The sequence below is a fragment of the Sitophilus oryzae genome, unplaced genomic scaffold, assembly GCF_002938485.1.
Source record: "Sitophilus oryzae breed Bouriz unplaced genomic scaffold, Soryzae_2.0 scaffold_980_pilon_pilon, whole genome shotgun sequence".
NCBI classification, from domain to species: domain Eukaryota; kingdom Metazoa; phylum Arthropoda; class Insecta; order Coleoptera; family Curculionidae; genus Sitophilus; species Sitophilus oryzae.
The window spans coordinates 3822546-3846994 of record NW_022147617.1 but is presented as its reverse complement, the minus strand read 5'-3'; the positions used below and the strand labels follow the sequence as shown (position 1 = coordinate 3846994).

At 33.8% G+C, this 24449-nt stretch overlaps 2 protein-coding genes across 2 annotated transcripts; one reads left to right on the top strand and one right to left on the bottom strand.

Moving 5' to 3' along the window:
* The first annotated feature begins 592 nt into the window (after positions 1-592).
* On the top strand, positions 593-1424 carry LOC115891306 (40S ribosomal protein S13). The gene is made up of 3 exons (XM_030911750.1): positions 593-726; positions 891-1018; positions 1081-1424. The coding sequence occupies exons 1-3, from the start codon at positions 704-706 to the stop codon at positions 1383-1385; spliced, it is 456 nt and encodes a 151-aa protein (XP_030767610.1). The 5' UTR covers positions 593-703; the 3' UTR covers positions 1386-1424.
* Positions 1425-11511: 10087 nt separating this feature from the next.
* Positions 11512-12039, bottom strand: LOC115891233. Its single transcript, XM_030911662.1, has one exon. The coding sequence runs from the start codon at positions 12037-12039 to the stop codon at positions 11512-11514; it is 528 nt and encodes a 175-aa protein (XP_030767522.1).
* Positions 12040-24449: the final 12410 nt, after the last annotated feature.

Sequence of the window (24449 nt, the reverse complement as noted above, 5' to 3'; positions counted from 1 at the left end):
ACTATATTGAAAAAAATAGCGTCAGCGATGACTATGAAATGAAGATCGCTGTCATTTTATATGGGAAATGTCCTCAATCGTCATTTCCTAGCCAACTAGACGCTGTTTATTCGATCATACTGTATATATTGACAAAACACACTGAAAAGCACATATTTGTTTTCTACTGAAAATAATTCCAAAATAACTTGCAATCTGGCAACATCGAAGATGTGCGCCTGCGTAGTGTCTGTGACTATATACAGCAAAAACTCGTTTCAAGGTCAGCCACCGGATCCACACCATTACCTAAAAAATATTAAAAATTACTTTAGCAATCTTAATAAAAGGTTAGCAGCTGGTTAGCAGTAAATTGATAGATAGTAAATTGCTCCAAACCAAACGTTATTACATTTTTACACCATATAGCCCTTGATTATAGATGATAATATGTGACAAAAATGTGAAATGTTTATTAAACTCATAATTTTTGATTTTATGATTGAACCCGTGATTGAATCTTGATGAACCTTTAGATTGAACTCCTTGATTGAACCCTGATGGATATGGAACATACCTAAATTTTCGTAGAAACTTATGACGACATGCGCATCGAAAATGGCAGATCGTAGAGACGTCAAGTGTCAAGTGTCAAAATTCTAAAAATTTCTTTTTGAAGAAAACTTGTTTTCTTGCGATTCGTATCGTTCAAAAATATTAAAATATGGGTCGTATGCACGCACCTGGGTATGTATTAATGTTTTATTATCGATATGTAATTAATAGTCGTATTTAGGAAGGATAAAATAGAATTACTGAATGTCGTTTCACTAAAAATTAAAGTCCGAATTAAGAATCAGAGGTTAAGTTTCACCTCGTGGTTCAGTATAAAATGTTTATTTAATTTTTAGAAAGGGCATTGCCCAGTCAGCTTTACCGTACAGAAGAAGTGTTCCCACCTGGCTTAAAGTGACACCTGAAGAAGTTAAGGATCACATTGTTAAACTTGGTAAAAAAGGTTTGACACCATCTCAAATTGGTAATGTTTTATTAAACTTTTTCTATATATCAGTGTGCTTTATTTTTCTTTCATTATTACAGGTGTGATCCTAAGAGATTCTTATGGCGTTGCCCAAGTGCGTTTTGTGACTGGGAATAAAATTTTGCGAATTATGAAACTTGTCGGGCTAGCACCAGATTTACCAGAAGATCTATACTATTTGATTAAGAAAGCTGTTGCTATACGCAAACACTTGGAAAGAAACAGGAAAGATAAAGACAGCAAGTTCCGTCTTATTTTAGTTGAATCACGTATTCATCGTTTAGCAAGATATTATAAGACTAAAAATGTATTAGCTCCTAATTGGAAATATGAATCAAGCACAGCATCAGCACTAGTTGCTTAAGTTACTTTTATATATCATAAAAATAAACATATAAAACTATACAATTTTATTACTAAATTCCTCTTGTTCACTACTGCATATGCAGTGCAAATTCCTGTTGAAGTTGCCAAATTGTCCAAATTTATTATTTTAAAATTATCACATAAATAGCAGAATTGGATTTATAGAACCATAAAAGAACTAATTTCAATTTTTTCATTTTTTGTTATAGAACTTATATCTTTGTGAATTTTTTTGAGCACTTTTAAAAGTAATTTTCTTTCTACTACCTACTTCAAATAAAACAATAAATTTTGTTAAATAATTTATTGATTGGAAGCAGAATTTGAATCCATAAATGCTTCAATGTCTAGAGCGAGTCATTAGCTCATTTGTTTCGAGAATTAATAATATATTATTATTTACAATATAATTATTATGACAAATAAAGATGTATAATATTGATAGGTACTCATTATTAATTATTACTAAAATTTATAACAAAATTGTTGAGTAGGTGCTTCAATAGAAACTAAATAAAATAAACTGACTTGATTTTACATGAGATCTCACAAGTTTTTGTAGTGGAAAAACTGCGCTGCGAGTTTTCCATACACGCCGTGTGAATGGGTCGGCGCGTCCTTTCCGTCGACTGGCGGTAAATTTCAAAGTAAACGCGCCGTGCGAGGTCTTCACCAGTAATTCTTTTAAATTCATTTAATTTTATTTGTTACATACTTTATTTAAATAACTCCATTTAATGCAAACATACATAATTTGATATTGGCTTAAAAAATCTATAAATATCATATTAATTAGGTATAAAAATTACTGATAAATACAGGGTATACCAATATAATCTACCATGTTATTGTGTAAAATTATTATTTATTCTAAATGCTGTATAACGGATATACTCGTATAGATAGATATAGTTTATTAGTTCTAAGTATAATAATATAAGTTACATACAAATACCCCGAAGGGTGTAGAACATGTCAAAAATGTTGAATATTACTAGATGGGTGAGAAGTGAGAAGCACTATATACATTTTGCTGAGGTGATTTATGTATGTGTAATAATTGTATTTGATACTTAATTTATACTTCTAAATTTTACAGCAGCTATAGAAATATTAATTCATAAAGTTTTGTGCAATTATGCTATTTAAAATTTGTATACCTATACTAATTTATTGGCGGTAATTTGAGCGGTGGTAATTGCCGATGATTATAACAATATATTATAGGTACCAATTCACTGCCTAAAATCTATAAATTGGGTTAAATAGTAGGCTTTTGGGTTAAAAACGGCAACCTAAAAAGCATATTCTACATTATTTTTTGTTTGGCCCCCCCCCCTAAAATAAATTCCTGTATCCGGCCCTGTTTCGACACAACATGTTTTGGTCGAACGAGACTATATCTGAGTTTTTACCCCTATATGAAAAAGCCCAAATAACTTGGAACCCCAGAACTAATGCACATAAAAATAGAAATGGAATACAGGACGGCTGCCTGAGAATACATCAAAAGTTGAGTATCAATAATTATTGCACGATGAACGAATTAAAAAATTAATTAATTAAAGAATTAAAAAAGAAGAAGAGTTGTTCTAGTCTTTTTAGTTCCTAAAATACAGGACGAATTTTAAAATGTTGCATCTTTCGATTCCATCGTATATCTTATAGGTATATACAGGATGTTTCAAAACAAATGCGAAAAACTTTAGGGGGTGATTCCTTGTTTAAAATAAAGGGTAGTTTACTTTATAAACGTTGGGTCAAAAGTCAACCATTAGGGAGATATCGCGGTACAAAGATGGCGGAAAAATAATGTTTTTATTTTTTATCTTGAAAACGAAAAGAGATAGACTAATGAAATATTATGGAAGCATTACTGTTATGAAAACACACTTTCAGGTAATTTTTTGCTTTTAAAATGAGTGGAAGGGGTTGAAATAAACTACCCCTATCATTCTTGTTAACGAAATTTAAAAAAAATCTTATCAAACACATGCAAATGCTTTAATTTGGATAGTTTAGTTTGTTTAGAAACTTTTTACCTCTTGTGTTTTTTGATAAAACACACCGATTGAAATTAAAAATAAAATGTAAAGCATTACATGTCAGGACAAAAAACATTTTTAGATTAAGAATCTAGCGATAATAACGATAATAATAATCATCTAGATAATAACGTATTGCAGTAGAGTAATGTCAAATAAAATAATATTAGGAACATCCTAAAAAGTAACAGCGGCCGACTAGATTTTTTCCTAAAGAAATTACAGCAGCCCACTAGATTCTTTATCAGAAAATGTTTTTTGTTCTGACATGTAATGCTTTACATTTTATTTTTTAATTTCAAATCGGTGAGTTTTATCAAAAAAATACAAGAGATAAAAAAGTTTCTAAACAAACTAAACTATCCAAATTAATTTTTTGCATGTGTTTGATAAGATTTTTCTTTAAATTTCGTTAACAAGAATGATAGGGGTAGTTTATTTCAACCCCTTCCACTCATTTTAAAAAAGTGAAAAGATTACCAGAAAGTGTGTTTTCATAACAGTAATGCTTCCATAAAATTTTATTAATCTATCTATTTTCGTTTTCAAGATAAAAAATAAAAACATTATTTTTCCGCCATCTTTGTACCGCAATATCTCCCTAATCTTATAACTTATCGAAAAGGTGAAAACTCAGTCTCGTTTAGTTTTTTACGTAGAATCCAGTGATGTTAACTAGTTTCGCTGATGGTTCTCATTTTCGAAATCCGACTTCTATTTTTTAAATAAGACACCCCGTATATTATTTTTTTATATTATTTGCCTTGTTATGGGCTTTCTGAAATATGATATACTCTAAAATTATATTTTCATAAATAAGGCAAAAAAATATTATTTAACTTTTGAACATAAATAACCCTAGTTAAAAAAAGTTTTATTATCTTATTTAATTTAATTTAACCAGATGATTTTGCTTTCCATCTTGTTATCTTAATAAACTGCACTGAAAATAAAGTTGCGGAAGTTTCAGGCTCTGAATTAACAGAGTTGTTTTTAAAAAACGATTTTATTGTTACAAACGTTCTCGACAGAGTACAGAGAGTGAAAAAGTCTGCTTCGAACCGTGCAGTTCGCTTTTATATGTGACATAATGTAAAATAGGCATTCAGTATTTAATTACAATGAAATAACACTTATTTATACATATAACTCCTCCCCTGTTAAGACAAGAAAATAACGGATTTATTTTCGGGAGCCCTCTTCTCTGGGACTGGAACATGCTATTCTTCTTTCTTCTTTAAACATGGAAAGTACTTCTTGAGTTGTGGGTATTTTCTGAACACCAGGTATATTGCAATTATTAGACAAATGAAGATAATCGCAATATCGAATGGAAGTTTTCTTGACAGAAGTATTTTTCTTCCAGGAATGGACATGCTTCTTCCTCAAATTGGTATGACTGGTCTTCTTGTGCCAGGAATGGGTATTTGGGAATGAAAATATTTGGATTTAGGATAATTGGGTATAGGTGGTAAAAGGTGTATTCCTTAGGTCTAATTATAGGAACATGTATAGCGAAAATTAATTTATTTTCAGAAAATGTTACCTGTGTACCCAATAACTGATAATAGGTTAATATATTTTTAAAATCTGGAACTTCGTTATTTTTATAAATCGTTCTTAAGTAATTTAATAGTTCATTTAACTCCTAGCTTGATACGATAACGTTATGTAAGGCGTTCAACTTTGTAAACATAATCGCGTCTTCGAGATTATCGAGAAAAGTAATCAGACTCTGGCAGTCTAGATTAAGTTGCGAAACAATGCCTTGAAAATTTAAATATGCATTTAAATTTGATATAGTTTTATCAACTGTTTGTTGGAATAGTTTCAGACTTTTTTCTAGTTTTTGCTGATTTGTAGTTAGAGAAACAATTGTTTTACTATAATTATTTATTAAGTTTTTCGATAAAGAAATTTGTAAATTAGCTTCATTTATTAAGCCTTTTTGATTTTGTTCTAGCTTATTTATAGCATTTTGATATTTTTGTCCGTCTTCAGAATCTAGTGTACCGAAAAGCCATTTAGAGGTTTTTCCTACAATATTTATTAATCCACGCTTTGTCCTAATGTGCGGATAAAGATTCTTTAATTTATTTTGTGTTGAATCGATCAAGAATTGCGTTCTGAATAAAGTACTTTCTGATAATCCATAATATGACATATGGTTAGTAACGTTTTCTTTACTTACATGATTTTTAATAAGCGAAAAGCATTGTTCTATATTAATTAATTGATTAATAATAGGGTTTATATCAATGACATCGAAATAAATTAGACCCGGCGACTTACATTTTGGTGAAATCCATCATTGCCTTAGAAAATTGCATGTATGCCAAATTTCCACTACCGGCCGCATTTAAAATGAAATCTTACCTACATATACGTACGGGGATAGCTAACCCACATTGTAAACCAGGAATTCCATAATTCCAAATATAGATTACCTCGTAGAATATTTTAAACCGATAATAATTAAAGGTAGTAAAGTTAATAAGTAAAGGTTTAAATCTTCTGTAATTATAATGTTTAGAAATTAAGAAATTTAACATAAAACAATCGACAACGTCGCAACGCCAGCTGATGTCGAAAACGTACGCATTTTACTATCTTCACTCCTAAATTTAGGCAGCCAACAAAACATCCAGTTCGAATTCGTTCATAAATTGCTCTACGGCGTTGCCAATGTGTTGTAGTTTTTCGAAATGTTTTACGAGGTGATTTCCAGATATTTTAGTGTTTTGTGGTATTGTTTTTAGTGATTTTATTGATAAACAATAAGACAATGGTGCGAACTTGCTTAATTTGCAAAAATAGAGACGATTTAAACCTAGAAGTTTCATTTCGAAGGTGAGTAAGGCTATGTTACATCAGTGCGGTGCCGAAAGGTAAAATAGAGAAAAATCTTTGGAAATATGTATTAGTAAATCACACAGTTTTGGAATGTACCGTTATAAGTAATGAATTACATTAAGTTAGTTTCGTCACGTTTGGTTTTATTGAATATTTTGCTCATAATTTTTAATTATTAAAACCAAGTATACAAATACCAAGTATACAAATGCGATTAATTTGTTGAAAAGATATATAAAAAAATTAAAGATGCCACAATTACGAAAAATGTTCATAAGCGAAATACCATATGATCGAGAAAAAAAAACGGCGTCAGCGATGGCTATGAAATGAAGATCGCTGTCATTTTATATGTAAAATTATATGGGGAATGTCATCGATGTTCATTTCTAAGCCAACTGGAGGCCTTTTTTTCTATCATACTGATTGTTATTAGGATTTTTAGTTGTTAAAGATGATTTTTTAAGTGTAAAATCAAAATAGATTTATATAATGATTGAAAAAAAAGTTGAGGAAAGAGTACGTTGGATATTACATACTAAATACCGAATAATCGAAAAAAAAACGGTATCGAAGACTGCTGGGAATAACAATCGAATATAATTTTGGCGAGGTCTATTTCTAGATGTCATTTATTAAAAATTGACATAAAGCTTGTCAAAAACTAATACTAATTATAGAAAAATTATAAAAGGATAGAACGTTTCCAGAAACACAAACCGATATCCAAAAAAAAAATTCGAATTTATACTACACCATTTAAAAATCAAATACAGCCTTAAGGCCTACTACTGCCAGTAAGTGCCATTAAAAAATAAACAAGAGAAGGGGTCATGACATATCACCTCGCCAAAATTATCACTGATTGTCATTTTTTACGCCGTTTCTTTTTTCGATGGTATAATGTTTGTGGTAATAGAGCAATGTATTTTTTGTTTTGTTTATTAATGCTATAAAATTATATAGTTTAAAAGATGAATGCATCTTTGTTTGATATGTTTTATAAGCATTACTTATTTTTTGTTTGGTAATTTCTAATGAAAAGTTAATTATTTATTCAGTACAAGGTCCCGATTATCCGCGAAGAAACTGTTCCAGAAATAAGTAAATATTTTAGAAATTTTCTTTTGTTTAACAAAGATCTTTATTATTGTTGCTATATAGTAATATTTTTATACCTAATATAAAATTGTAATTAGTCACGACAGTTTTAAAATATTCTCATTTTCCACCGTTGCTTCAAGCAAAATAATAACCATTAATTCACATAAATGTTTTATAAAAGTCGTCGTCGGCTCGTATTCATTGAATGCTTGATGGATTATATTACTACTGGAGCAATTTACAGACTTTATACTATGGAAATGTGCATATCATAATATTTCAATTAGTTATTTTCAATTTATTGGAGTACAGAAGTAGTCATTTTCAAAATTTGAAGAGCCATCGAGCACAACAATATATCGTATCCAAAAATCATACCGTATGATCGAATAAAAACGGCGTCAACGATGGCTACGAAATGAAGATCGCTGTCATTTTATATGTAAAATTATATGGGAAATGTCATCGATCGTCATTTCCAAGCCAACTGGACGCCGCTTTTTCCCGGTATTTACGCGGATATAATATTAAATTATATATTACAATCAAAGTAACTACGCCCATGACACACTTTCTCAAGATCTCTGAACAGCGTTGCCATTCTCACGGGAATCCTTCATGACTGCGATCAGCCCGTCTTGTTCCCACTCGCATAGAGTAAGAAACGAATATCTGATTCTGATCTTTTCCTTTTTATGAATGAAATGCCGGGTCTACTTTATTTAGAGGTCATTGGTTTATATCTATGTAATGTAAAAATGTATGCTTAGCATAAACTAACTTAGAGGTTCCTAGCTGCATAGGCAAAATAGGGTTTTTTATAGTTTTAAGTTGGATGTCCTGTGACAGAATTGTCTTCGTGTGAAGTACCAGGTATATCAGCAGGATCTGGATCTTCTTCATCGTTGTTTTCCTGAAAATTCGATTTTTTCTTTACCTTGGGTTTTCTAGCTAGGCTTTTATGATATGTTCCTTTGTTTGTTATTAATTTGATTTGATCTTCTTTTTCGATCGTTGCCTTTTTAAATTTAGGTTGATCTTTTCCTCTAGCTTTCGTTTTTATATAAACTACATCTGATTTAAGGAATTCAGGTGGATCTTGTCTTTTCTCATTTCTTTTTGTTATAATTAATTCCTTAGTTCTTGCGTTTATACTTTGAATATTTCTATAAAGATCTTCAGCTTGTTCTTTATGTTTTTGTATATAATTTGATACTATTATTTCGTCATTTAAATCGACTGGGTCAGTGTTATTTATATGCCCTTTAATTATTTCAAAAGGTGTATGTTTGTTACGCTATGAATTGAATTATTATATCCTAATATAGATCGTTTTATTAATTGACTAGGATTAAGATTTGGATGATCACTTTTTAGACATCTATAATGTTCGATTAGAGATGAGTGAAATCTCTCTACCGGTGAGTTTGATGTACTATTTTTCGGTGTTGTATAGTGTATCTCAATTTTATAAAGTTTACAAAAATGTTCTACTTCCTTGTTTTTGAATTCCGTTCCACAATCGGTTGTTATTTTCAATGGTAAACCGTGATGAGTTATGAAAGTGTATAGATTTTCGATTATCGTAGGACCTGTTAAAGCATTTAAATGATATGCTTGTCCATATCTAGAAAAAGCATCTATAATTGTTAAAAAGCTCTCATTTGATATTTTAAACGTATCAATATGGATTTGTTCGAAGGGTTTCGATGTTGTAGGTGTTAGATTAAATTTTACGATGATGACAAGTTTTTGTCGTGTGGTACAATTCAAGTTTTTCTTTTTGTTCGTTTAATGTTTCGATATCGTTTAGAAATTTACACTGAATAAAATTGAATGCAGTATTTTTAAATAATTTTTGTAAGGTAATGATAAAATTTCTAGCTATTAATTGATCTTTAAAATACATAGCATAAGTTTGTTTGGGGTCAATAAATTCTTTGAGAAATTTTACGAAGTTTTCCGTTGATCGGCGTTGTGATATAGTTACGTATATTCGAGTATTTTTGAATATTTGTTCGTGTCTACATTTTATATTATCGATTTCTCCGTAGGTGAATATTACTTGATTTTTATAGGTGTTTAATGAACGTTCTGAAATAGGGAGACCTATTATTGGTTCTTCTAGAGAAGTATGACGTGTTTCTAGATCAGTCGATTCTTTTTTCTTTACAGGATTTGGTGGTCTTATTTGTATGTCTGAGTGGATAATTATTTTTGGTTTAGGTTTTATTCCTAATATTTCTTCTAATTCTTTTTCTTCTATATCAGGTAGACTTTCTCTATTTTTTATTAATTCTTCGATTACTTCGTCAATATCTCCTGGGTTATTATCGATTGATTCTGTCTCTAAGATGTTTAACTCTTGATTATTTATTGGTATTCTTGATAACGCATCGGTTGCTTGATTTTGTTTGCCTTTTTTGTATTTCATATTGTAATCGAACTCTTCTGGTCGAGTTATAATTTCTCCTTGAAAAATATTAACTGGAACTTTTTTTATTAGTTTTTCATGAGGGTTTACGGAAAAAGAAAAATTTATTTCTTCCGGTTCACGATATTTGAAAGGTACCGTGAAATGGGGTGACTTTCCCTCTTGGGGTGACTTTGTCAAATTCCGTCCGAAAATATGTTAGACGTAGCCGTAGCCACTACTTGAAAAGAACGCGTTATGTGTTATCGGTAAATTATGGGTGGAGGCGCCCCACGTCTCGGAACGTCGCTAAACGCTTGCCGTCAGTTGCGATGTAGCATTTACAGTGCTGTGAAGCCAAATCTGTTTTTAAAGCCCTATTTTGTGCGTTTCAAACTTCTACGTGGCTGCAATAGTTAACCACGCTATATTGAGGTAAGTATTATGCAGAAGTTCGTTATAATATTGAGGGTGATGAAGCATATTTTACGTAATTATGCTTTTAAATGAGGTGGCTTTGGTCTATCAATAAGAATAAGGAAGAGGGCAAAGACACCCCATATAAGCAACTAACTTTGCCCATCCAGTTTTTTACTTTTTTTATATATATATATATATTTGTTTAATAAACAAAAAAGCGTATTATTGTTGTGTTGTCCTTATTACCACTTATAGCATAGACCATGTGCATTTGAGAAAATACAACAATTTTTGAAATAAACACGATTTAAAATTCAGAATTGGGCAAAGTCACCCCACTTCACGGTATTTCGACAAAATTGTTTATTAATCTTTTATTTGTTAAATCGATATTTAGATTCATATTGATCAAGTCTTTTAAACCGATAACTCCATCGAAATAATCGTGGAAATCAAATAAAATAAATTTAATTTTATGATTATTTCCAAATTCCGGGAATGAGAGGTCAGCTTGATATTTTGTTGATTTTTGACCAATAGCTGTTTTAATTATATTGGTTGTTTGATATATACAGTTCGGGAAAAGGTTTTCTACAATAGATGGTTTTAAAATAGAGCGCGAGCTTCCGGTATCGATTAATAATTTTAATTTAGGATTTTTTATTTCTACATACGGAAGAGCGGTACTTGAAGAGATGTTTATTTCTATCATGTTTTTCCTTCTTTCTGGCTGGGGTCCTGAAAATTTCCTCTTGTGCAGGATTTTTGTTCCTCGTATTCGGGTTCTTGCTGAAATTCTTCTAAACTATGAACAGGGTATTCTTCAGAATATTGGTTTTCGTATTCATCATAATTATTATAATATATTATAATAGGTATAATTATAGTTTTGTTCATAGGGATGCGTATTCATTTGTGAATAATTCTTGAAAGGTAAAATCTGGTGGTCCAGTTGATTGGAAAGGTATTGGATATTGTCTATTCTGATATGATTGGATTTGACTATCCCTTTTCTTCGAAGCAAAAGATGGGTTTGCTGATGTCGTAGACATAGGCTCTGGTTTTGATTGTTGGTGTGGTGGAATGGGCTTTGGCTTAAATACATTTACAGGTGGTCCAAAGACTTCTCTATTCGTTGGATATCGTCTTGGAGGCATTTCTCTTGGAGTAATGTTAATTGGTTGACAAGGCCAAGGTTGTTTTTGGTTAAAATTTGTATTAGGTACATTTTGATTGAATCGATTGTATTGATTTGGGTGATTAAATTGATTTTGATTGTTAAATTGTTGTCAGTTATTATTTTGATAGTTAGAATTGTTGTGTGGAAAATTTGTTGCGTTAGAAAAATTATTTTGATTTTGAAAATTCTGTGATGGTGTTGGTTTTTGATGGAAATTTTGTGTTTTGTACACCTTGTTTTGTTCGTTAGAACTGCCGTAAAGCATTTCAAAATTTTCAAATTCATTTACGCACGCCATTGCATCTTCTAAAGATGTCGGTTTTTTAATGTAAAGATTGTTTCTTAAAGTTCCGCTGCAACCCGCAATAAATGTATTTAACGCGGTCTTATCATAGTGGCTTATCTGACACGTTTTCTCTAGAGGCGCTAGGCACGTATCGTTACTGATTCTTTGAATTACGTTACTTTTTAGGAGTTGTAATCTGCTGCCAAAACTTAAGAGATGTTCGTTTTTAAACGGTCGCGTTCTTGTTAATTCTTGGATTAGGCAATCCAAATCACGTCTATCTGAGAAACACTGTATTAAAGCGGCTTTTAATTTTGACCAATTGTCTAATTCCAATCTGTTTCCTATCATTATTTCGGCTTTTCCAACTAATTTGGACTGTACGCACTAAAAAACATGCTGTTTAAAATCCTCGTCTGATACGGTCGCATATTTTAGTAAAAGTGATTCGCATTTAAATATAAAGGTATTTAATGTATTACTGTTTCCGTCAAATGGCTTAATATTTTGTACTTTTGACTTAAAAATATCCCAATTTACAGTTCGCGTATTTTCATTTTCAGAAGCACGCATTCATTTTGTTAATTTCGGTATTAAGTTTTACTGTTAAATTTGATAGTCTGTCCGCTAACTCGTCTACACTCATGAACGTGCTAGTTTTTCATCTACGATCTATGAGCGTAAATTTTGTTTTTATTTTATTTGTATTTTTTCTTATTTTTACTTAATAAAAATGTTTTAAGTACTAGGTAACTTTTTCTTTATTATTTTACTTGTAAGATTTTTTTTCTTTTTTTGGTTTTTTGTTTTTCTTAATCTAATGTCTTTAATAGACTGCTCCTATAACTATCCCTACTGATTTCCTTAAACAGAGGTATACCAAAAGGGGCAAAAAGGAAGGCACTTACTTTTTTTGAAGTCTTTCCTGTCCTTTTCCTGGATTCCGCTCTCTGCTGTCTTCGTCGGGGTGGTTTGCGACAATTTTCTTTGCTCGTTCTGGGCCAGACAGCTAATCCGGATCGATTGCACTATCCTGTCCGTCACTTCACAAAGTTTTTGTTCGAATTTCGCGTTAAAGGGGTTGAAACCGCCACTTCCCGATCTACCACTGCATGTGACACTCGAAAGGGAATACACGAAGTCCTACCGACTGCGCCAGTTTTAGGTTCTGAATTACATTTGTTTTTAAAAAACGATTTTATTGTTACAAACGTTCTCGACAGAGTACAGAGAGTGAAAAACTCTGCTTCGAACCGTGCAGTTCGCTTTTATATGTGACATAATGTAAAATAGGCATTCAGTATTTAATTACAATGAAATAACACTTATTTATACATATAACTCGGAATAAATTATTTGATTGTATTAATTTAAACCCAATTTAAACCGATAGTCTATGTTAAAAAGTTATATAATGTATTTTTTGTTCTCTGTCTCTCGGTCGGCCGTGAGATCGCAAGTGCGAAAATACGCATTGGTGCGTCCTGGCTCGCCGATTCACGCGCCAGGTGCGTGGATCCGCAAGCCACACGCCGTGTAACGGCACCTTTAGCCGTCCCCCTATTTTTTTCTCAGGTAATATATCTATCAAAATAATATTAAAGAAGTTAGACTAGCGATAATTCATAAACTTTGAATTATGTTATTACGTTGACGTTCATATGTAATTAAAATCAAACAATCGTGTTTTCCTGCCGTTGTGTATATGTAAATAAGCTAGCTAAATTTTGAAGTTTGGGTAACTTTTAGAAGTACCTACTAAAGTTTAACTAGCAATGATTCTTAAACTTTAAATTATTGTTGTTACATATTGATATACAGGGTGGTCCGAACTGTATTCGGGAAACTTCGGCAGCATATTTTGCAGATAAAAATAAGTAAAAAAGTTCTTATAAATGTATGTCCTAAAATGCTTAGTTTCGGAGATACAGGGTGTAGAAGTTTCATTTTTATTTCGATTTTTTTCAAATAATTTATGAAGTAACGTCCTGGATGAAAATTGGTGTCTGCAGTGTCTGGGAGCTTTTTGACATGAGAAATTTGATTTTGATGTCAATATGACTCCTACTTGTAGAGGGCGCCACCTACATATTTTTAACTGGTTTGAAGAGTAATAACTTTTAGTCCGTACCTGTATAAAACTACTGAGTAAAAAATATACATTTACAACATTTTTTACGTAAAAAGGTCTCTTGGGGAAAATCGCTACGAGTAATAGTTCTCGAGATACCGTATGATCGAAAAAAAAACGGCGCCAGCGTCTATGAATGAAGATCGCTGTCATTTTATATATGGGAGATGTCATCGATCGTCATTTCCCAGCCAACTGGACGCCGTTTTTTCTCGATCATGCGGTATTTGGAATCGAAATTATCAATATTTGTCATCATTGACATAAATTAAACATGTTGACTAAAAAGTTATATATTAGACTGAAATCATAAATTTGACATGTTTTTGTGTCAAAAGTTCTTTATCATCATTTTTTCGCAAAAAAATTTATGATTAAAGTTTGATTCCATGCATCCGTTGTCCGACGATACGTTGGTACGATATTAATTTCATTGGTTGTATTTAAAGGCTTCGATTGGTTAACCGTTTCTAACCAACCGAAGTCTTTAAATTCAACCAATAAAATTAAATCAAGATGCATGAAAATCAAGCTTAATTTAAAAAAAAAAATAAAAATGTCGCAAACTTTTTATTTCAGTCTAAAAAAAAGTGTTTATTTTTTGTCAATAGTGACATGTATTATAAAAAAAGTCTATACCTATGTAGCGGATTCATCTCTCTAAAAAATCCTATATGGGTATTTCGCCACTGCACTGCAAGAAAATCTACAAAATAAAATAGTTATTTTTTGTAAACACTTCTGGCGTTAAACCCAAACGGAAACTACTTGTCAGAAGTTATGTTTACAGTTATACAAATTTGCCTAAAAAAGAAAAAATGTTTAACGTTTCGTAAGGTTTATCTCTTTCCGTCGTCGGAAGCAAAAAAATACAAAGAATAAAGAAAAAACTATTTAAAATATTTAAATTCAATTATTCGAGAATACTTTAGTTTTTTTAAAACAGATACGTCTACAACAGTAGTTCCCAAACTTATTTTTCTCGTGGGCCACTTTCAAAATTTTACTGGTTTCGGTGGACCCCCTGCTGCTACATTTCTACCACATTCTTAAAGTCGCCAAAAAATAAAAATTGTGTCACTTCTGAGTTCTGTCCCTATATTCCGATATGTAAAATAAAAACGAAAAATGGTACATTTTATATCACTTTATTTATTAAAAGAAATAGAATTACAAGAAAAAATATTAAGGTAATATAGGTTCAGGTCATAATTTTAATTAATGGGAAGGATGTATCTGATGGAGTGTCAGCAAACGATCAATGTTTGGCTTTATTTTTGTGAGCAATAACCGCAAATCCCCCCGCTCTGTGATGTTTAATTTGCTCTTTTTTTTTTGTTAAGAGGTTTGTAACGGCACTAAAACTCCTTTCGACAAGGTATGACGAGGGAAAAGCTATTAAAAATTTCCTTGCGATTTCCCACAGTCCAGGATATTTTTCGGGTATTTCTGCTTGCAGCCAAAATGTTGGGTAGCCTTTTCTAAATTTCACCTTCAGCTCCTCATTAGTGCTTAGCTCGAGCAGCTCCTCTTGTAATACAACATTGGCCACTTCCGTTTCATCAAATGGATTTATGATCCATGGTGGTATATCCATCGTCAGTATATCTTCAAACCTGGTTTTGAAGTCATCATGCAGAGCACTTAAATGTTGACTGTAGGTATGGATATCCTCATCAATACATTCTACCTGCGACAAGTTTGGAAATTGAGAGAATTCGCGCCGACTAATGTTTTGCTTCATAAATTTCAATTTCCCAAGAAAAGCCGAAATTATCCCCTTTGTTTTTATTAAATTCAGGCTGTCCCCTTGTAACTGCAAGTTAATATCATTAAATTTTTTAAACAAATCTGTCAAATACGCAATGTCTGCTTTGAATTTGATCAAGTTTTCTTTTAAATCTGGATCTCTACTTTCTAAGAACTCTAATATGGAATCGAAAACAGAGTAAAATCTCGTTAAGCATGCACCTTTCGACAACCAGCGTACTTCAGTATGTAAGAGCAGTCGTTGGAAGTCTTCATCATTTTCGTCGCACAATTGAGCAAATAAACGCGTATTCAATGCATTGCTTCTGATTTTGTTGACAGCTTTTATTACAAAATGAAGAGATTGGTTCAACCTGTCACTTAAATGTTTTGCCACAAGATGTTGTCGGTGGATTACGCAATGAATAGCTGTAAGTCCTGGTATAATTCTTTTGAGATGACTTATAAACCCACGATATCGCCCGACCATTGCAGGAGCTCCGTCTGTTGCCACTGAAATAATGTTTGTAAATGGGATCGATTTTTCCGTAAAAAAATTACTCAGGACATTAAATATTGATTCGCCTTTAGTGTCAGTCTCCAAAGTTCTGGCAAATAGCAATTCTTCGTGAATTTCTTCCTCAACAATAAATCGGACATATGCCAATAGTAATGCTTCATTACTGGGTAACGTTGACTCGTCCAGTTGTATAGAAAAATGAGTTTTTTGCAGATGATTGCACAAAAAGCTTTCGATATCAGAGCTCATTTCATCAATGCGTCTTTGTACAGTATTGTTACTTAATGGAATTCTTTTTAGTACGTCAAATGGAGATTTGTGCAAAACAGTTTTTAAAACCTCTTCAACAGCGGGTAAAATTAATTGTTCTCCGATAGTGTGCGGTTTTCCAGATTTTGCTATAAGTAATGAGATATTGTAAGATGCCCGCAAGCCATCATCGTTACTTTGAGATGTTGAAGCGAACATACTGTGCATGGTGGGTCTCTTTCCATATTTTTCTTTCAATGTTTGAAAATATTTTAAATCTTTACCTATTTTATCAGTATGACACCTTTTTAGATGATCTTCGAGCTTTGATGGTTTCATAGAGTCATTGCTCAAAACTTTGTTGCATAATAGGCACATGGGCAATTGTTTGTCTGCCTCTGATGGAACAAAACCATATTTCAAATAATCGATACTATATTGTCGACATTTTTTCTTTGCTGTAGCCATGTTTCGTGTCAGTTACCTTACCTGTAAAAAAAAGTTTTAGTAACCAAGTTTTTCTGAATATAGGTATCACACCGCAGCCTTTGTCAGCACGCGGAAATAGAATTACGGCTTGTAAAGGGACCAACTAATAAACCGCTGAGACAAATACAGACGTTTTCACAAAACGGTATCAATTTTAAAGTACATAATTTACCACTAATTTTTAATAGTATAAATAAAAATTGGTGTACTCAGTATCGAATACTGATCATATTTGTGTAGGAAAAAATAAAAGTCGAAATCCCAAAATTGTCCATAAAAACGATAACTAACATTTTATTTTATTAAATCAATGAGTTCACGCGCTCCGTGTATTTGCGTATTTTTTGTCTGCGGCTTCATTGTTAAAACGTGACAAACTGGCATCGAAGTCCAAGCCCCGCCCTTTTCCCGTCGCCCGCGCACCGCTCGCTCTTTCCGAAAAGGAATAGTTTTGATAAAATAGTTACTTCAAAACCAATTTAAAATGATTATGAAATTACTGTTTTATAAAATTAGTAGTTATTTGCAAGAAAAATTACAAAAATTAATTGCTCTGCAATATTGCTTATTCGGCCTTTTAGAGAGGCAGTGTTTCTCTCGTGAAAAAACAATTGAATAAAACGTGCTGTGTTTGTCTTCAAATCGAAAGAGGACAATTAAAATATCTGTAAGTTACTAAGTTACCTATCTATACAGGCCGTTGTGATCAACCGACTAGTACACGTAAACAAAATACTTAAGTACTATAACAAAAAAAGGTAGGTTACTTACTTTTCTCCGGCACTAGCAAACACAGATATAAATTTTCTCACAACTTTTTTCCAAATTCCGCCTTTTTTTCGAAATTCCGGAAACAAATGAATGCGTTTGCCTTTGGCATCAAGTATTTATAGTGGTGATCAAGTTCATGTCTGAACAAGCATTAAGCATTGTCGGGCGGATAGCGCTTTGCAAGTCTGTACACGAAATTGTACGTAATATCGAATACGCAAGTTTGGACAAGTAACAGTCGCTTGCCTTATTAAAATATTATCTGCTTAGATAGGTGCCAAAACAATGTAGGTAGGCCCTTATAAAACTATGCTTACATTTTTGCTCTTTACTATCAAAAGCAGATAAATTTTCGTGGACCCCCATTAACATCTTATGGACCCCCATTTTTTGTTCACGCCTACGTAGACCCCCAGCAAGTCTCCCGTGGACCCCTGGGGGTCCACCTGGACCACTTTGGGAATCACTGGTCTACAAGAAACCGTTGACATTTATTGTATTGACCATTTCCGTTCTAAATATCTTGAGAACGGTTGCTCGTAGCAATTGTTATCAAGAGACATTTCTTACGTAAAAAGTCACGGAAATGTATATTTTTTGACTCAGTATACGGTACAGACGAAAAGTTATTACTCTTCAAAACAGTTAAAATACATGTAGTTGGCGCCCCCTACAAATAAGAGTGATATTGACATCAAATAAATGGAGAAAATTCAAAAAACGTCAGAATGGAAGGTGGAGGTCAGTTGATGGGTTAGCTATTTGTTACAAAAATGTTAGGGAATTGAGGACCAAGCTTGGAGACATTTATATAGCTGCTCCTGTTTGTGGATATGATGTCATATTACTTTCCGAAACATGGTTGACACCTGAAATAAATAGCTCAGAAGTTTTTCCGGACACTTTTATAGTCTATCGTAATGACAGAAATCCTGAAACAAGTGATAAAAAGCGTGGAGGTGAAGTGTGTATAGCGGTTACTGCCAGTCTTGATTCTTGTGAGGTACGTACTGAAATTTCTAATGTTGAACACGAGTTTGTAGAAGTTAGAATAGGTCATACTGGCGTTGTTTTTGGTTCGGTTTATATACCACCCAAATCGAATTATGAGGTGTATCAGAGTCATGTTCGGGCGGTTGAATATATTGCGGAAAAGTATACGGATCATTATATAACTATTTTTGGTGATTATAATCTCCCTAATGTTCAATGGAATGGTGATAATTTCAATGCCATTAATGTTTGTAGTGATATTGAATCTTTAATTTGTGATGAAATACCATACTTGGGCTTAAGTCAGTATAATTTTGTGGGTGGTGCAACTGGCTCAGTTCTTGATCTTTGTTTCTCAAATACCTATATGGATGTTTCCAGGGGTGAGCCCCTGGTTCCATGTGATCGGTATCACCCTGCATTAGAGTCATTTTTGCAGTTTAGAAACGAGTATATCAGGGATATCGACGAGACAAAATATAATTTTCGTAAAGCCAATTATGGAGGATTAAATAATTATTTGTTGAGGGTGAACTGGGTCCAGTTGTATTGCCTACGGGATCTTGACGAAATTGTTGATAGGTTTTACGACATAGTTTATGAGGCTGTAGAATTGTTTGTACCAAAGTATTATGTACGGGGATCGAGCTTCCCAATCTGGTTTTCTGCGGAATTGAAGAGAAAGGTACGTTATAGCCAAAAAGAGTGCGCACAGGAGGTACAGAGCCGCGGGTAAGGGTTACAGTGTCTTTGACTCATTTCGGCAAGAATGTAAGGAATCGACTCGTGTTTGTTATGAAAACTATGTATCTAATATCGAAAGAGAGATAAATGAAAACACGAGTCGGTTCTGGAATTTTATAAGGGATAAAAAGCGGGAACACGGCAATTTTCCCCAGACAATGTTTTCAGCGGAACAACTAGGAAATGGTGGAGAGTAAATAGCCGATCTTTTTGCTTCTCACTTTGGTTCTGTGTACGAAGCTTTTGAGGGTACTGAGGGGCGCTTTCTGTCACCGGATTTGAGTGACGGTCTTGTTGACGGAATCAACATTATTGAACTGAAATATGAGGTATTGTTAAATTTGTTATTATCTCTCTACATTAAAAAGGGACCGGGCCCTGATAAGTTGCCTAATTTGATGCTTAGAGAGTGTGCTGTGTCCCTCTGTGACCCTTTATTGTTTATTTTTAATAGATCACTTAAGCAAGGCTTTTTTCCTACTAGGTGGAAACACTCATTTGTTACTCCCATTTTTAAAAGCGGGGATAGGTGTAATATAGTAAATTACAGGCCTGTGTGCATTCAATCTTATGTACCCAAGGTGCTCGAGAGGATGGTGATGCCTGTTCTTGAGAATAGCTTTAAAAATATTATAACTGAACATCAGCATGGCTTTGTGAGTGGGAGGTTAACTGTGACAAATCTATTTGCATATACTGATTTTATTAGCAACGCTTTGGATCAAGGTTGTGAGGTGCATTCCATATATACCGATTTTAGCAAGGCGTTTGATCTTTTGGATCAAAACATTTTATTGAATAAACTACAGAATTATGGTATTAGTGGCTCATTTTTGTCATGGTTGGCATCCTACTTGCTAGGACGTTCTCTTCAAGTGAAGGTTGATGGATACCTCTCGTCAACTTTTAACGTTAAATCAGGCATACCACAGGGATCTCATCTTGGCCCTAGACTGTTTCTGGTTTTAATAAATGATATTGGTCACTTTTTTAATTCGAATTATTTGCTTTTTGCTGATGATCTAAAACTCTTTAGATGTATAAGATCAAGTCAGGATTGTGAAGTACTCCAGAAAGATATAAATGGGTTGATGGAATGGTGCGACTTGAATAATTTAAAGCTGAATAGAGACAAGTGCTCATATATTGTATTCACTCGCCATCGAAACTACACTGAGTACAAATATGGAATGGGTGACTTTGCGCTACCCAGAGTAAATCTTATTAAGGATCTGGGCATTTTCTTAGACAGTAAGCTTAAGTTTTCGGACCACTACCAGCATATTATTGCCAAGGCATTGAATGATGGGATTAATTATTAGAACATCTAGGGATTTTAGGGATTTGCGCTCTTTGGTTGTGCTTTTCACTTCCCTGGTGCGCTCAGTGTTGGAGTATGGTTCAACCATTTGGTGACCCTATTATCTTACACATAAAAGCCGCATTGAGGCCGTGCAGAACAGGTTTCTGAGACAGCTTCGATATAGATGTGGGCCAGGACATTCAGAAATAGGGGTGGGTGCATTGAGAGAGCACTTTGGGTTGAGTTCGTTGGAGGACAGGAGAGTGTTTTTAGATATGTGTTTTATGTTCAAATTGTTAAATAATATTATAATTTCTCCTCACTTACTACAGCGAATAAAATTTGCAGCTAACCCAAGAAATTTTAGGCATAATGATGTGTTGGCTAGTGGTAGATTTAACACTAGGCATTCCCAGAATATGCCTCTTAATCGGCTTGTTTCATATGTCAATGCCAATGAAGATCTTGACTTTGGGGGGGTGTCCTTAAATACATTTAGAACCAGATTGGGAAGAAGTATCCTCTGAGTGCAATGTGTAAAAGTATATTTTTCTTGTCTTAAAAGTATATGTATTATATCTTGTTGTATACATTTTTGAATGTTTTTTAAGAGTGTTGAAGTGTCTATATTATTTTATTTTTTTTACTTCATATTTGTATTTTTTTACTTTTTGGATTTATGAATGTAAAATGGTTTACCGTTGAAATAATAAAAAAAAATCAAATTTCACACGTCAAAAAAGTCCGAGACACCAATTTTCATCCAAATATTGACATTATTTCAGAAATTATTAAAATATATTAAAAAAAATCACTATAAAAATGAAACTTCACCCTGTATCTCAAAAACTAAACATTTTAGGACATACATTTATAAGAACATTTTTACATATTGTTACGTTTTTCGTCGGTTCAGTGTGGATAGAAAGTCACAATTTATTTAAACACTATTTATTTAACACTAATTAACAAAAACAATAACGATAAAAGACTTATAGAACTATTTACAAACGATTTATAACTAAGAATTTATTTATTCTTCTTGACACTCTTCTGGAAAGTGCGTCGGCATTCCAATATAAAGTTTCCGTTGCCAAGAGGGTAGCTAAGTATGGAAGCACTGGTCAGGGCCTTCTTCAATTTTCGAGAGATAATCCTTTAACGTTTACTAACTCCTTCACCATTTTGTCCGGAATTTTTGAAGTCGAAACTTTGGAGGCTTCCACGCTTCGAATGACTGAGGAGACCGAACAACAGTACCCTAAAAGGGTTCCCTTCTTCAAGGATACAGAATAATAATTCGTGTTCATTACTCTCACCGGTACAGTTTTCTTCGCTCGCAGCAGGGCTTTTCCAACAGCGATCGCTCGTCCTATTTCGCTGTCATGGTTCCTTGGCTCCAACAGAATAATACTCCCATTATTCATTTTACCTTCCAGGCAACCATCCAAAAATATCTCACAGCGCTCAGGGATCGAAACATCTTCTGCTACCACCACGCGAAGCGTCTCCTCACATTTTCGATGTAGAATCACTTCTTCTTCATTTATTTTCAAAATTCCCTGTTTGAAGTTTAGTTCAAAACCTCTAGTGGCCATGATGTCCATTCCGAGAATAAGTTCATCTTCGATATCTGCTACTACCACTGGATGTTCAAAACTGGTGCTCCCAATAACAAAATTAAGGTTTACTTCTCCATGGACAGCAGCAGAGCCCCCCGTAGCAGTACGTAGTCGCCATTGTGTTGTTTTAACCTTCTTCGATGTTTTAAGAATGTCCGGTCTGATAATAGTTTTCGTCGCTCCTGTATCCAACAGCATAGTCCGGAACTCTCCATCAACAAAACCATCCACAAACATGCTGTTGAATTTGTGTTGTAGCGAGGCGACTCGAGCAGTTTTCGTTGGGGCATGTTGGGTACAGGTCGACGTGTGCCCCTTCATTTCGACCCTTAGTAGTTTTCCGACCTCGACGAAGCCGGTTCTTCGTTCTTCTCCTTACAACGGCTTCGCACGTGTCCTACCTGTCCGCAGTTCCAGCAATGAATCAGTCCCTTCTTGCCCATGTACTGGTCCATTACCTTCCGAACAATCCCTTCCACGGATTCGTCGGAACATTCGTCGATAGCCCGTACTCTTCCTAAAGACCGAGAACTTTGTTTCGCGGCCTCAAATTCTAGGGCACGTGCTAAAGCATCCACCAAGTGCGTTGGGTGGGCTAGGAGAAGTGCTTGTCTTGTCTCGTTGTCACGTAAGCCGTCGGAGAATGCCTGTGCTGCCAACCGCTCCATAATATTCTCTGGCGTAGCAGGGTCTGGCGTAGCAAGGCGAACGAGGCGGGCTACGTCGGCTTCAAACTCCTGCAGAGACTCATTTGACTTTTGAATGCGATTTTTTAGCTGGGAATGATAGACATTTTCCAAATGAGCTTGGCCGTACCTCATTTCTAAATGTCGTACAAATTGCTGATAATCTCCCTGTTCCGATGGTGACAATGTCTGCAGGATATCAGTCGCATCTCCTCGCAGTGCGACAGTCAAAGCGGTAGCCTTTTCAGCGATTGTCCATCCGTTCGCTCTCGCAGCGGCCTCAAACTGGCAAAAATAATTGGCCCAAGCGGTTTTTCCGGCAAACTGTGGAGGCTTAATAACTGACTTTGAGATATACTTATTTTCGACTAGTTTCGGTGCCTCCGATGTTTCTTGACATTTTGGTGAATTTACCTTTGCTATTTCTTCTTTTAAAATTTCGATTTTTTTATTTACATCGTCCTCAATTTGTGTTATTTTGTCTTGTAGCTCCGTAGAATTCTCTATAATCTTTTCTTCTAATTCCCTGGAATTTTCTGTTATCTTTTCTTCTAAATTAAGTATTTTATTATTAAAGCTGGCCTGCATGTCTTTAGAATTTTCTGCGATCTTATCTTCTAAAATATTAATTTTATCACTGATTTTCTCTTGTAAATTAACTTCCAATTCAATTATTTTACTATTCAAATTGTTCAAGTTGTCTAATTTTTGTAAGGACGAGTCAAGGTCACCTTCCAACTCAAAGCAAAATGTGTCAGGATCCTCACCTTCCTCCACCAAAACGTCTCTCAGTCTAGCTTGCAAACTGCTTTTCTTTCCATCTGTCTCGCACTCTCTCTCTTCCAGTATACATTTTAATTCCGACACTTTCAAGTCTTTCAACAATTTTTTCGGAGCCATTGTCTGTCTTTTTATTTTCCTGGTCTATCACACACGCCACACTTGACACCAATTGTTACGTTTTTCGTCGGTTCCGTGTGGATAGAAAGTCACAATTTATTTAAACACTATTTGTTTAACACTAATTAACAAAAACAATAACGATAAAAAACTTATAGAACTATTTACAAACGATTTATAACTAAGAATTTATTTTGAACTTTAGCGCGTCAACTGTACTGTTTATTTATAACTGCCCCCTGTAGGCCACAGCCGCCGGCTTTTATACCGACAGGTAAAGAACTCTAGAATAGTCCATAGATCGTTAGGTGCGTAGAGAACGTTTTCGAATGTTCTCGTATGTACTAGTCCATTCCAGTGGGACTCGATTCTTCTCGAACGAATGAATCTTTAATGCGATGTTAAGGTCATCTGAGGGCGGGACATATAGTTAGGTTAGGTCGAGTCCACACGCGTCCGCAACAATATTTTTATCTGCAGAATATGCTGCCGAAGTTTCCGGAATACAGTTCGGACCACCCTGAATTTATTCTCATTTTATTTATAAAATGAGACAATATTAAATCGATTAATTCCATTTATTGGAACATAAAATAATAATATA

Bases quoted from the DNA above. Each gene is read 5' to 3' on its own strand.
- LOC115891233 (XM_030911662.1), bottom strand. From the start codon at position 12,039: ATGATAGGAAACAGATTGGAATTAGACAATTGGTCAAAATTAAAAGCC.
- LOC115891306 (XM_030911750.1), top strand. From the start codon at position 704: ATGGGTCGTATGCACGCACCTGG. The intron at 727-890 runs GTATGTATTAAT...TTTAATTTTTAG, and splicing joins GGTCGTATGCACGCACCTGG to AAAGGGCATTGCCCAGTCAG. The intron at 1,019-1,080 runs GTAATGTTTTAT...TCATTATTACAG, and splicing joins TTTGACACCATCTCAAATTG to GTGTGATCCTAAGAGATTCT.